At 43.3% G+C, this 15,000-nt stretch overlaps 1 protein-coding gene across 1 annotated transcript in view; it reads left to right on the top strand.

Annotated features, from left to right (window-relative positions):
• The first annotated feature begins 3,567 nt into the window (after positions 1 to 3,567).
• The window catches only part of LOC307083014 (protein tweety homolog 2-like), a 25,252-nt gene continuing 13,819 nt past the window's right edge, over positions 3,568 to 15,000 (top strand). The window contains exons 1-3 of the mRNA XM_079746791.1: positions 3,568 to 3,979; positions 7,264 to 7,436; positions 11,708 to 11,819. Coding sequence (XP_079602917.1) covers positions 3,851 to 3,979; positions 7,264 to 7,436; positions 11,708 to 11,819 — 414 coding nt within the window. The 5' untranslated portion in view covers positions 3,568 to 3,850. The remainder of the gene's footprint in view (positions 3,980 to 7,263; positions 7,437 to 11,707; positions 11,820 to 15,000) is intronic.

The raw sequence follows: 15,000 nt of genomic DNA, 5'->3' as shown, positions 1-15,000 counted from the left end.
TTGTCTTGTTTGGTTCTTGGTTTGTTGACCGGCTAATCACCATTGCAAGAGCACAACTACACACTCTTCACTCAGGAAGGCTAGAAGCCTTATGACAGTACATTTGATGTTTTCAAAAAAACAATTATCTTCCGTGGCTGCAAAGGTATGCGGAGGAATGATAATAATAACCACTTCAACTAGCATGACCGACGGTGCAAATCTTCTACCTCCATCTCAAACCTTCGGCCGTGCATCATTTCATTACATTTCATTCAACAGTGTGCCGCTATGGACCGTATTACCTTTCCTTAATAATCAATATAACATATTCAACAAGGAACTTTATATTTATTTGCCACAGCAATCCTTCATTGGATGTCTAATGAAATATTACCGGGGAAAATGGGGTTCATTTGGCACAGTTATACGATAACAGGTCCGGTGTGTTTTGAAGTGGCAATATCTCAGGGATTGCCACATTAATATTATATTATAATGCAATCTCAGGAGCCAGTGAGAATACTGCTATGATTGGATAATACAGGCACACTGAGCTCTGAGGCATTGGCTCGTCATTCATATGTATAAATCTCTCAAAATAGAGCAGGGAAATTTGAGTTACAAATCCGAAAAGCAATAACCGTGAAGGAGGAAACGTCCAATACGACGTCTATTCACAGCCCGGTGCACAATGTGCCGTGGCTCGGTCCAAGGAATTCTGGTGGAAAATAAATGGTGAGATGTTGCAAAATGCTCTTCAAAACACTTTTTAAATGAAGCAATCATCCCTGTGATTGTTATGGGGACAAGTGATCTGGTGGGGGAAGTCTCGGACACTTGAGCACACAAAGAACAAGATGGATTAACCTCGAGCATCCGAGGCACGGAGACTAAAAGACTTTGAGCGGGGAAAACAAGGTTCTAAACCGAGGCCATTGCTCACAGCAACCAGACGAGCGTAGAGGCATTTCTTATTTCTTATCCGTGTTCTATTCCCTTAAACGTAAGGGATTTAAAAGTGAGGGATTTAATATGGTAAGAAAAGAAGATGGCGGCTTTGCTGGGGGGGGGGGGATCCTCGTTAGGACCTCCGTGCTGCCAGGTACGGGCTAAATTGGATGGTTCGCGCTGAAATTGGGCTGTTCAAGCTTTTAGTGTTGAGACTGAGATTTGAAATTCAATAGCTTCAATGTATCGAGGATAAAATAATATATACACAAGCGAGACGGCGGTGGGGACACACAAATGACCTTCAGACATGTCACACACAATTTCTCTTCATTCTTCCTATGCTAAGATTTAGTTTTGGTGCGCCGTCAAGGTTACTCGACTTCAAAGCGCTCTTTGATATTTTGTTTTGGCAGCATCAGTAGCTAATCATCAGACTCCTGAGACTGCTGTGAAGCGGGCCCCAGAGAGAAGGGGGAGATACATCCGCCCGCCACCGTTCATTAAGATTAAATCTCACTTTTAACACACTATCATTCACATCACGGCCCCGGAGACCATGGGTTAAGGGATGGGCTCTTTTTTTATTCTTCAGGACGGGGTATGATAATAATACAGTAACCCTGCGTCATGAAATGTGTGTGTGTGTGTGTGTTTGGGTGTGTGTGGGTGTGTGGGTGGGTGGGTGGGGTTTGGGGTAGTATTCTCAAGCCAAACAAAACAGCACTGGGCTGCCACCTATTGGTTCAAGTTTGATATGCGTGCACAAGGTGGTGACGTAAGGTAGCGGCATTGTGGTTGTTTGTAGCTGACAACATGAACACGACAGTGATTAGAGGGATGCGCGCTGTCTTACACAAATCAATACACTGTATGCACCGAGTGCTTCGACGTCACTACACAGTGTTCTCACGTCGGCCGTGTTGCTCACCACGAGCTGTCAGATTAAAGGGGACCCGCCGGTCGAGTGACGTTAATGGATGCGTCAGCGCGCCATTATTGGGCGAGAACATTAGTGACGTTATTTCCCTAAATTCCTAGGCTACTAAAAGTCTGTCTCCGGGATAACGAGGTGTTTTTCTATGTAGCTTTTATTTTAAATTAATGCATCATGGGACTGGGGGTGTTCGAGGGTATTGCCTTGTGTTGTGGTTGGGTGCTTTTGTTGTTCTTTATGACTCCAATTGTGGACCTATAGGCCAGGCGCTAGGTGGGGCAGTGTTGATGAAGCTGCTTACGTCGATGCCTCGTGCTCTTTGCGGTCACAGAGGGAAATCGACATTTGTTTTTCGTTTTTTTTGTGTGTGTTTTGCCTGTCTGTCTTAAATAAAATAAATGAAGAACCGAGAGCTGACAAGCACTGGGGGATGCAATCATTGGAAGGAAATTAAAGGAAAGAAGGAAGCGAGGAGCAAGTGCGGGTTTTATAGGATTATTCTATCCAGAAAATATTGGTCTACACTTGTTTTTAAAGCACTTGATTTAAAGGAAATCAAAAATTCTGTTTTAAGAAATAGGGCAGGTCAATGTGCACCGTGATGTGGGCCATCCAAGTTTCATCAAACATTATTTCAAAATGTTTATCTCAATGCAACATCACACGTCAGTCTGTGAAATAGAAGCCGACATTTGTGAGAGTGACATAATCTAAAGCCCTACATATGTGCATTTTAAATTCAATGTATTTCAGTTTTTCACCGTATATTTTATCACAGCTCAGAATAAATCAAATACATTAACGCTTGCAGATCGATTTATTTTATTCACATAGCCTACTTAACTACAGCATTAATGACCTATGTCTATGCATGCTGCTTTGGGTCATGAGGGGTTAAGCATTAATCCAGAACCGATATGTATAACATGAGCAGGCTGGAGCAAAGAAAACGTCAAGGCCTCCATAAATCAAAGGTAATTTCACTTTACTCTTCTGAATCGCGATACCTAGTTTCCTTTTTACCCAGACACAAATAGTTGTTATATTTTGAATATCTTATTTGATGCAAAATATTATGTTAATATTTCAACTTAAACTACTTCAACTCTTTATTTTGCAATGCTGATGTGCTTCAGCTGCCTGCAACATTACAGCTGCCTGTCCGAAGGTTACAGTTATTTTGTGCTGTCCAACATATCTTATGGATGTATGTCACCATGCAAACGGAGCCATTTCTGTAACAGCGACAAAAAAATCCCATCCTTTATATGTTTTAATCTGATAATCATAGTCGCTTCACCGTCACTATATACTGTACCGTCATAATTCATTTGACGTGCGCATAACTGATGCGCGCGGTTGTCCACAAGGGGTCAGACATAAGCAACATAACTTAAAAAAAAGAGAAAAATTAAGAAGTAGTCTTGCAAGATTCGTGATCGTGCAGTCATTCAAAATAAGGTCATTGGTATTCTTCGTTATGAAAAAGTAGAACTTCAAATACATTGCCCTACTTTTCTTACCCCCCAAAACGGGTTTTGGTTACCTGTGGTTCCTTCGTGGTGATGCAATGGGCCACTAATTGTATAGGCTGGTTCCCGAGCTTCAGTCAACCAGGCAGCAAGTTGATAACGTCATTCGATCTCATGTCTCGGCTTGAGGAGCTTGGCCATCACCACTATAGCTGCAGTGTAGTTCTGCAGTAGGCTCCGTGTTGGATGCTGTCCCGCTCTCATCCATTTGGAGCCTACATGGCAAGGACAAATTGAAGACATTGATTCACGTTTTACGCACCAAATTATGGAGCTCAAACGACGAAATATGTGCATGTGTTTTGGGTTCACCATGCCAAAGGATATCCTACGGAATGCTCTTTGAAGGCTTCAGCTACTGGAAGAGTAACACTTGTGTTGTTTTTTTGTTTGCCCTGGGATTACTTGGGGAGTTTAGTTCTGTCCGCTTCGTTGACATCCAAGAGCAGGCATGGCAACCGTAATGCTTGAGTATATCGCTCCGTGGTGGACGTTTTGGCTGCACAATTTTCCGCACTTCAACTTCACTTTCCAGTTGACTGACAACACTTTTCGACCGGAGGATGCCAGCTACCAGCAGGTTGGTAGTAACTGGTTATGTATAAACTCAAAGTGAAGGCTACCTCACTTGGGATTGGAGGATATTCAACCATCACTGTTTTTTTTAGTTAGATAAATTGGTATCAATGTTTATTCATGTTGACAAAGTTTTGGAAAATGTAATTTAGATGTATTTTTATTAAGTCGTATAATTTGTACCCTGTGAATGTTTACGCGTGAATCGCACACGTGGTAGCGCTCACATGACTACACATGACTGGTGGTCTCCTCCTGAAGGCTTTCCTTTAACCCTATCAGAAGTGGGCCTATTCCTTTAGATGTCGTAATGAGCACAATACATTTTTGGGTCAGGTCTGAAGTAGACCTTTCAACAACATGTCACAATCATTTACAGTGACAATTAAATGAAAAAAATATGTAGTTTATCCTTTTCATGTTTATATTCAGCTCCTGACAACTTTGAGTAGTTAATCTATAACGTAATCTTCACCTTTTTGTGTTTATCCGTCAGAAAGAAATCTTAGTTCATCAGGCAATTGTTGATCACTATTGTACCAGAGAATGAGGGAGTAGGCTTGCTGATTTACTCTTATAATACATTCTTAAGAATACTTTGAGCATATCCATGCAACGAGTCCTCTTACATGATATTTGCAACCATATCAAAGAAACGATAACATTTCATGTGGCCAAAAACTAAAGAAAACTGATTTAAGTTCAATAGACTTGGATAAAATGACACAAAAGTCGTTGTTTGAGGCCTGACCTCAGAGCCTTTCTGCCTGTCTGTCTGACTGTCAGTCAAAACAAGATATTTTGCACTAGCAGGTAACCACTTATGGTAGGTCAATGTAGACAGACAGTGTTGTTGTGTAATGTGTGTGTGTGTGTGTGTGTGTGTGTGTGTGTGTGTGTGTGTGTGTGTTTGAGAGTGTGTGTGCTTGCTTGTGTGTCTGAGTCTGTGGTTGTCTGAGTGTGTGTGTGTGCGTGCCTCACACTCTACCACCCTCCCGTCGTGGCTATAGGTTTTCCCCTCAGGGATTAATACGGGGAGATCTGACCTCATCCCATCTCATCCGAGCCGCTGCGTCCCAGCGGCCCAGCAGTAGTCAGGGTTGAGCAGGGAGCTGCTCAGCCCTGTAAAACCTCTGGTCTCTGTGCCAGCTGGCCTGGGCTCCTATGCGTGTATCAGTAGCCTATCGTCCTCTACTACACCATCTTCCGTGGAGGTACATCCTGCTTAACAGGGAAGGTGTGACCGTAGAGCTAACATGACCTCACTCCCTAGCTGAATCGCTCGTAACAAACATCTGTCCTCGCTGTGAGGGGGCGATAAAAAGATCTATTAAAACTGCTTAATGAGTTGAAAATGACTCGTAATTGTTTTTCTATTTGTCTCTTTAGTCTCCACCCCCTTTGCTCTTCCTTGTACTATCGGCTGCTCTGTCTCGGCCTGTCAGGGTAGTTAGCGGGGAATGTACTCCACCGCACGGCTAATCAAGAAATAATGGAGTGTAAAATCGGATACAATGGGGGGGGAAGGCGGTGTGGTCCGAGGAGCGAGGCGTCGGGCTGTAGAGCGACAGAACGTCCAGGTGTGGACGCAGACTTGCTGTGGTCTCTCCTGGGGAGACCCCCTCTCAGAACCCTCCAAGGGGGTCTCCCAAAATGACAAACAACAACACACTCTGGTCATTCGATTATGGCGTCTGCCAGTTGTGATGGAAAATCAACATGTTGTTACGTTTTTCTTTATGAACTTAGTCTTTGTTAACTATTCTGTGCATGGTCTTGCCACCCTGCTCTTCTTCAGGGTCTAAAATGTAAACCTTTGTGTTTCGTGTGATGTATATCTGTTTTCATATTCCGTTTCCCTAGCTGCCTTTTGTTGGTTTGGGCCAGTTTTCTTGACCCCCTGGGGAGCGTCGAGAAGCAAAGGGTTCCATGTGATAAGGCACGGTCGTGACCCCCTTTATGACATCCTGAGGAGCTTCAATCAATCGTTTACCATTTAGTTAACAAAGGCTTTTGGTTTATTGGGGGACTGCAGGAACCCGAAAGAAATGTATAAGAACTGCTGACTTTAGCCATGCAGTGGACTTCTCCTTGCGAACCATTAGAGAGACGCAGGGCGAATTCCTATCCGAGGCCTTAGATTATTGTATTGTATGCCTATTCTATTGTTTGTTGATGCATGTTGTGATCCTTGTTTATAATGTGCATATACATTGGATACATTGAGTACATCATCTTTTTCTTTCCACTTTCCTGTGTTTATAGTGTGAATATCAAGTTGACCAACTTGTGTTCAACTCTTTGACAAAAGGGCCCTACAAATACACGGCTCTTAAAATAACTACAGACTTTGTTAAGGGTGTGTAAAAGCATGTTAGCATATTGTTTTGCTGTCCAAATCCATATCATAAGCTGTGGAATTTGTGTTTTGCAGCTAAAAAACAATAACAGGCATTTCAAGGTAAAAATACATTGCCTGTTCCCCCCTGGTTTAAGGAAAATAATTTCCTTTCCAAACACTCATAAGCTCATAAATAATAAAGTGTTTTTGAGATGCCACAGAAATAGCCCTCGCATGACTCCCTTCAAACTGTACATTCCGGCTCTTTCTTACCACTCCATTCCTCTTCATCCTCGCCCGGTCACAAGACCGCATTCACAGCAGCGCCTTTGTCACATGACAGCTCTCCGCCCAGCCCCGGCCCGTTCCTGCCTCCCTTTTAACCCAGTCCCTCCCAATGGTGGGCCCTGCTGCTGCTACTCCTGATGGATGAGCCAACCCAACTCTTAACCCTTTGACTCTGGAGAAGTGTAGGACATGAGGCTGCTCGCTTATGGAAAAGATCATTATCATGATTGTTTTGGTCATTCTTGGAATCACGGTTATTCGAACAATTATTATTGAGTTTGAAAACATGATGCATTTATTCAGCATTTCTCTCCCAAAATTCACTTGGTAACTGAGGATTTTGAATTATCCCCTTTAAAAAAAGCCCTAGTAGGACGTCCTCCTCAGAATCAAGCCCCAAACACCAACGCTTTTTACCATTTGGATAACTTCACCGTGCCATGATCATGATCAGAGTTGGTGAACTCCACGTTTACACTGTAAAAGTTAATCTTTGTATATCCTTTCTTCTCCTGCACTAAGCAGCTAATCCCTCTCGTTAGCCAATCAGAGTGGTCCATTCGAAACACTGGGGGAGAAAAAAAATCCCTTTCTAAAACATGGGTCCACCCCAGGAAAGTTTCACTCTCACACTCCCCCCGTGTTTGTTCCTCTGCTAGGCGTTGATCCTGCTGGCGTGCGTGGGCACGGTGGGGCTGTGCCTCAGCCTGCTGGTCCTCACCGTCTACCTCAGCTGCATGTGCTGCTGCCGCCAGGGGGAAGACGAGCAGGTCAAGAGGCCCAGCACCTGCTGCCTCACCTGGGTGGCCGTCATCACCGGACTCATCGTATGGTGGGTCCCTGGAGCTTCTGGCTAATGAAACAGTCTTCTTCTTCTTCCTCCTCCTTCTCGACTGTTAACTTGTGATCTTCAGAAATGTGTCTGTTGAAACTACTTCCTATTAGCCCATTAATGATTTAATAAACATATTATCCCAATCATTTCACGTAAACAAAGATAAGACACACACAAACTTCAGGTCATTCAATGAACTGCAGATCTATACATATTGAAGCTCCTTAGCATATGCTTAGGAAAGGATACCAGGAGTAGAATTATTTCAGAGAACAAATAGAGTAGAACAGATGCAGACCAACAAAGGAATTGGATGGGACTGTGACAGCACTGAGCTGAATCATTGCTTTTTTTAAGTAGCATTAGCAATTAAAATATAAACCAGGACAACTTGTCTTGTAAAAACACTTCATTGAATTTCACCAAAACTCTCCTCCCCCCTCCCTCTAATCTTGTGACAGTCATCTAAGGGGCGGGGCCTAAAAAAGTTAGTTAGCCGTTAACCCCCCATTCCGTCTTTCGGAACACAGGGCTGTTTGTGATGGTTAACTGCAGAAGCATGATGCTGCTTAAGCACAAAGGAACAAACTGTTAACTCTTCTCTAGCCGCCACACTAGATGCTAACTGCGGCTAACAGTCGGCTACATCACAGGCAGTATAGCTACAAGAGAAATTCCTATTCCTAAGGGAGTGAATAAAACCCGCACCGCGGGAGACACGGTTAATGACGTGGCAGACGTGAACACAACAGTCCATAAGAAACGCTATAAATAAGAAAAACTAAAAGGGTGCTGTGTTTTTTTTGTGGGGGTGACTTGTGGGAGAATCTATGTTTTTCGATTGGTTTGAAGTCCTTGTGTTGTCGGTAGATCAAACACTACACACACACACACACACACACACACACACACACACACACACACACACACACACACACACACACACACACACACACACACACACACACACACACAAAAATGTACACAGAAAACTAAAAAGGAAAGTATTTCAATTATTTATCACTGTCCAACTTGACTCTCTTTTTGAACCAAGTGCTGAATAGAATACTTAGATTGCCACAACAATATACATAAAGTGTTGAAGTATTGATATATAAATCAAGGATACAAATATTAAAAAACAAATGAATAAAGTATTTGTTTCTTTGCTATGATAATATTATGTATTCATTAGGTCCAATGGTGGCTTTTCCTGCCTATTTGTGTCATAATTGAAGCAATAAAAATGACCTAGTCTTGGCTATTAAGGTCTCTAATGCGCTCGTGGGTAAAGGAACGATCCAGTCATTGGTTTCCTCAACAGGGTCAATTAAGCTGGTCAAGACCAATATAGACATCCTTATGATCAGTGTCAATTTCGGTTAGCCTTGATCACCTGCCAGGGCTGAAATATAATTTTACCCGAGAACTGGGGCTTTGCCCATTTGTAGATCTAATTTATTTATATCCCGGTCATTCATCTAATCCCACAACCGTTGGAACATTACCGACGCAATGAATGGATTAAACTGCGACTATTGGGGAGAATGAATTGCAGAAAGAACAAACCCGCCCACAACGTATTGCTGAGGAGCTGTTACCTCTCTGGGCTCATTCATCCCTGTCGTAGTGGCAGGAGCTACCGCCTGCCCACTTACCCTGTCTGCCCTACGCATTGTAATGTCCCCCCCCCCCCCCCACACACACACACACACACACACACACACACACACACACACACACACACACAGTTGTGCATGCACACACTCGTGTACACCGAGGCACTCGTGGACACACAAAAAACCGGCACGCACACACACACACACACACAGAGGTCCCTAACGTCCGACGGCTTTATGGGGGACATTAGCGGACCGTTCAAGTCAATACATCTGCCAGAGGGTGAAACAAAGGGCGTCATAGGAAGAGAGGGATTGCTGAGTGGGTGGGTGGGTGGTGGTTAGTGGCTATGTCACCGTCAGGGCGTTTAAGGCTCCAAACAGGTGAGGACACTTGAAGTCATCCAATGCAGACAGGCAATGACAAGGCACCCCTAACAGAATCACGGCTCTTGTGTGTTATCCCATCGGTACGAGTGGAACCGCATCCGCTCCTCCTGTTTGTGCGTTGAGAGAGAGATGAACGATATGATTATGTATTGCAGTCTCAGAGAGGACATCAGGGGAGGTCAGTGAAGGGGAGGAAAGGGGGGGGAGAAAGCAGCTGCTGGGAGACGGAGGGTCGTGTTGTCTTTCTGTTTAGATTAGCTTTGAAAATAAACCGTCCCTAGCACTTTGACACGTCGTGCGTGTTTCATGCGTGTCCACAACATGGAGGTGGACATACAAATGATTCCACAAATAAGAGAGAAATATTGACTATATCAACAAATAAATAACTCAGACACAGCCTTAAGCTTTTCTTTCTTCAGATGGTTGTGTGTGTATGTGTGTGTGTGTGTGTGTGTGTGTGTGTGTGTGTGTGTGTGTGTGTGTGTGTGTGTGTGTGTGTGTGATCCACAATACTGGGGACTCAAGCCGTGCATCTTAACACAACTTGAAGACTCATGGATGGCTCTGAGCGCTGCTGTGGCACACACATGTGTGTGTTTGTGTTTGTGTGCATCTTCCCCTGCCTCTGCATGTTATATTTAGCTTGTGGCTCGTTCACATAGAAGCTGTTTGGATATGTCAACGTGTGACTCGGTGCGAAAGAAATTCAACTTCTTGTGAACTTCCTGTGTGTGTGTGTGTGTGTGTGTGTGTGTGTGTGTGTGTGTGTGTGTGTGTGTGTGTGTGTGTGTGTGTGTGTGTGTATGTGTGAGTTTGTGTGTTTATGATGGTGAGTTCGAGAATGTGTGTGTGTGTGTGTGTGTGTGTGTGTGTGTGTGTGTTTTGTGTGTGTTTGTGTTTATGAAAGTGAGTTTGAGAAAGAGTGTTTTTGTGTGCATCTTCCCTGCCTCTGCAAGTTATATTTAGCTTGTGGCTCGTTCAAATTGAAGCTGTTCAAAAATGTCAACCTGTGACTCAGTGCGAATGAAATTCAACTTCTTGTGAACTTTGTGTGTATGTGTCTGTGTGTGTGTGTGTGTGTGTGTGTGTGTGTGCGTGTGTGTGTGTGTGCGTGTGCGTGTGTGTGTTAGTTTTAGAGTGTGTGTGCGGGTGCTTGTGATTGTATGTGTGTTTGGTGGGGGGACGGGGGTCAGGCAGATGCATACGTGTGGGTATGGTTGCATGTGTGTGTGTGTGTTCCCTTCACACTGGTCGACAGAGGGGTAATCGATGTGCTGCTCTCCGGCTGTAGGCCTTAGATCCGCACTCCCGTACACCCCAGTGCTGTGTACCATGCGGGCTCTGTGCTGCTCTGTCACCTCCCTCTCACTATCACCCACGAACAAAGCATCATTAGTCAACTCAGTGCAGGAGATACCTCTGGAGACGCTACAGTCCTGAAGGATTGGGGTTCTAAGCCGGCAAGACTTGAAGATTTACTCTGTATTCTACTGGGAGAATGATTAGGCTTGTGAGGATAATTGCCATCGGTTCATGGAATTCTAATATGAGAATATCATTTTTTTGTGTGTGTGTGTGTTTGTGTGTGTGAGCGTGCATTGCATTTAAATTATGGACTTTTGAAGATGGGACTGCACTAAAACACAATACATGGGTGACTCACAACAATTGGTGATGGATGTCTAAGAATGGGAGTGATTTCTGAGGCTCAGCTAATCAAATCGGAGGATCATTCTGAATCCATGCATTGGACATTGGGTTCGTCTTCATATGGTGCCATTGTTGAATTGGTGCATGTTGGGAGGGAAGAGCTGGAGAATGTAATGACAAATCCAAACAGACTTTGACCAGATTCACAATCCCCAAAGAACTATCTGGATTGCAGGGAAATTGCTTTTGTAGAAAACATTCAAAGAAAACCACTCCAACTTTAGCCCAGTGAACCACCTTGAGATTTCTCTTCCTACACTGATTTTTATATCCTAGCCCAATGCAATATTTTTTTAATGGCCTGTCTACCAAGTTATATTTTAATCTATATAAAAAGTATTACCAGGATGTTCCTTCCGAAGCTCAAACCCCATTCCCGGCGACTCAGACACGTACCCCATCGTGTGTGTCTGTCTGTCTGTGTTTGTGTGTGTGTGTGTGTGTCTGTGTGTGTGTATTATTTTTAACGCCCTGTGACCAATGATCTGCGCCGCATCATTTATCTATGACATGTATGTCATGTGCTCTCCTCCCCTTTCTCCACAGTTCCGCCGTAGGAGTGGGTTTCTATGGAAACAGCGAGACCAACGACGGAGTGTACCAGATGACCTACTCGCTCTACAATGCCAATCGCACGCTGGGCGGCATCAACAATCTGGTGGGGAGAGACACGCACGCCAAAAGCCTTTTACAGTACATCTGTCCACCTTTCTCTCCAGTGGCAAACCGTTTCATGTCATGAAAGAAATACATCAAAGTAACATTTACAGGAAAGCTGCTCATCCCAATGTCATGCCAAATCCCTCAGTCAGCTCAATGACGCTACATCTATTGACACAGAGGCTTGGGTTGCAGCCCTAGGATGACTTCTTTGGCTGGAAATCACAGCTTTTAGGAGGGGGAAAATAGAGGACCATTTGTCGAAAGCTAAATTCTCTTTTTGTGTGCTCCTATTCATGGATTTCATTGCCGCTTGCCAATGCGTATTCGTCAAAGCAGAACTCGGAAGCCCGGCCTCAAAATGTCCAAAGCTTTGTTTAAATGGTACTTGACAAACATTATTCAATATGAAAATCCAATATGATTTTCCATGATGGCTAGCCTGCCTGCTGTGAAACTACGCAAAATGTTCAAAATGTTCCTCGTGTTGAAGCGTTAAAATATCAGTTAATTTAGTCGGCTCTGTTATCTTGGTCTTCCGGGACGTTCTGCGGGCTTGCAGAATGTTCTGGCAGAATATGTGAGGTGCTGGATCAGAGTGTGTGTGTGTGTCGGGAGGGGGGGGGGGGGGGGGGCATTAGATAGGATATCTAGGCTTCTGCTGTAATAATTATTAGAGACGGCCGTCACCTTCGTAATTGGAGGGTGATCTTTGGTGTGGTGGAAGGGAGGGGGTGGGGGTCTATGTATGATGAACAAGCAAGGAAGTATGTATCTGTCTAGTCACTCTGTTTCGGTCTCTCTTTGCCTGTGTCTCCTTCTCTTGTCTGTCTGTCTGTCTGTCTGTGTCTCGCTCTCTGTTTCTGTCTCTCTCCCTATCTCTGTCTCTGTTTCCTGTCTGTGTCCCACTCCCAGAGTCTACTGAGTGTGCATGTGTCGCTTGTTTTCACAAGAACAATTTCACACCTCCTAGAAGTCTCTTTCAGTTCCTGGTTCCTTTTCCATGGTGTTCTTTTTATTTATTTATTTATATATACTGTATATACATAGCATATTGTGTACGGGAATAGCTTGTGTAACACAGTTGTTGCCTAGGGAAACAATGGCTTTTAAATCAACAGAAAAACAGCTTGAGGTGAATATAATTGTTGAGCTTCAACTTACGTGGAAGTGAAAGCTGTTTTACATTATATTCAGTCTTGAGATGGGAGGGGGGTCGATAACTTTTTATTAGTCATTCTGCCAAGGAACTTTGCTTTGTCTTATCAAACATTTTCTTTGCTATCTCTTTGCTTGTCTGTGTAATATGCCCATTCAAATTCAAATTCCAGTTTCAATACCTGCATGCATCCATCTTTATTTCATCTTGGGTCCTTTATGGTCCAGCTTTGCCGGGTCTGTCAGCATCTCTTCATCTTCTTCTTCTTTCGTATTTGGTCTGGGTTTTTTTTGGCTCTTGAAAACAATGAAAGACAGAAAAGACTTTGCCGGTCATTGAGTCCAGACTTCTAAGTACTACTACTATATTCTACTTAAACTGTGACTAAACACCATATACAATTTATGAATGTTCTGTTAAAAAACAAAATTCAATGCAACTTTACCACTTAAAACAGAGAGTGCTTTGTGTATTGTTCCCAAGATTAAGATAAATTATTATGCAGTTGCTCCTAAAAATTTGAACGTATGCAAATTGCCTTATCTGGACAGCGCTTGCCTGCTAGGGCCAGCCTTAGTTACACAATTTAGATAAAAGCTATTCTTTGGGCTTTATTGGTTTAAAGTGCATATGAATAAGTCAAAATGCCTGGATAGCTAACTGCCATTTTCTTCTGGTTTGTTTTCCAGTAAATGTCTAAAGGTAATTGACCTGGCGATCAAGCACACAACCTTTGCAGTTGAAACTAACATTTTAAGTCATACATAGCCTTTATGGAGTGAGACTCTCTCGCACTAATCTAACCTTAGGTAAAGCAGTGCTTGGAGCGAACCTCCTGATTGAAAGATGGGGGGGGGGGGAGGTAGGCAGGGTGAACTGGATGAACTGGGAGTCGCTGATGGGGTCCGTTTTCTGACGGAAGGAGGGACAGCAAATAGATAAGATTGTAGACGCCAGGGCTGGCCAGGCCCTGTCAGCGATGATGACGATGATGATGATGAACACAGCGAGAGGCTTCGGCAGTGAGAGCAGTTTACTGGCAATCACACACACCCCTCTCCCCAGGGTGGTGGAGCGGAGGGGGGGGGGGGGCAGGAGGTCCAATAAACATACGCACACACAAACGTACACACACACACACACGCTCTGGGATTATTGTATAGGCAGAGTGGCAGCCTGTGAGCTCTGTAGCTTGCGGTTCATGGATTGTTCTGTAGGTTATTTGTGTCTTCGCTTGATGGAAACCTGATACTAAGTCTGTGTGGGGTTTTATCTATTTTCTGAGATGTTTGTTTGTTTTTGTAATATTTTCTCCCGAAGCTACGTGATGAAGAGCATATTTCTTTTGTTGGTGTAGAACCTATAGAAGAATGGGATTATTCTTTATTATTAATTGACTGACTGGATAATGTCTTGGAGTGAACTGCAGGGGAACAATAAAATAAACGTCCTGTCTTTATTCATGAAGGGTAACGCCACAGCAGTCATGTGGCATCATCAAAAAAACGGCATATTAATAATTTCAGATTTATTTATTTATTATTCATAAACATTCAAACCAGTTAGACCATGAATGTTTTTGACAATAAACAGTCAAATTAAAATGAAAAGCATACAGGGAAATAAATGAAATACTTGTACATCTAATATGAAGCACAAGTATGTCATATGATTAGATTAATTTGACTTGAAATGCACTTAAACTCATAAAATCTGATTCAGTCACATTACTAATAGTAAAGGCAAAGTTCCATTTGATTTTATATGGAGTTATAATTCAGTATGGCAGTTTTAATTGGAAAACTGAATGATGAGGTTTGGATTGTTTTAGCTTAACATCGGAATTGGGTAGGATCTGTAGGATCTTGCTCCTTATTACAATGTTTAGCATAAACATGTTCCCAGCCCAGCTGAAAGGTCTGAAACACCTTTGAAGAAGTCAGGATTTGTAATTAGGAACCTATACCATCCAAACGTCAGGGCATCTCATGGTGTTTCCAATGCGAATACTTTCACCTTA

This window comes from Pollachius pollachius, assembly GCF_949987615.1.
Source record: "Pollachius pollachius genome assembly, chromosome: 11".
Classification (NCBI taxonomy): Eukaryota; Metazoa; Chordata; class Actinopteri; order Gadiformes; family Gadidae; genus Pollachius; species Pollachius pollachius.
This window is presented reverse-complemented; position numbering and strand designations above follow the sequence as displayed.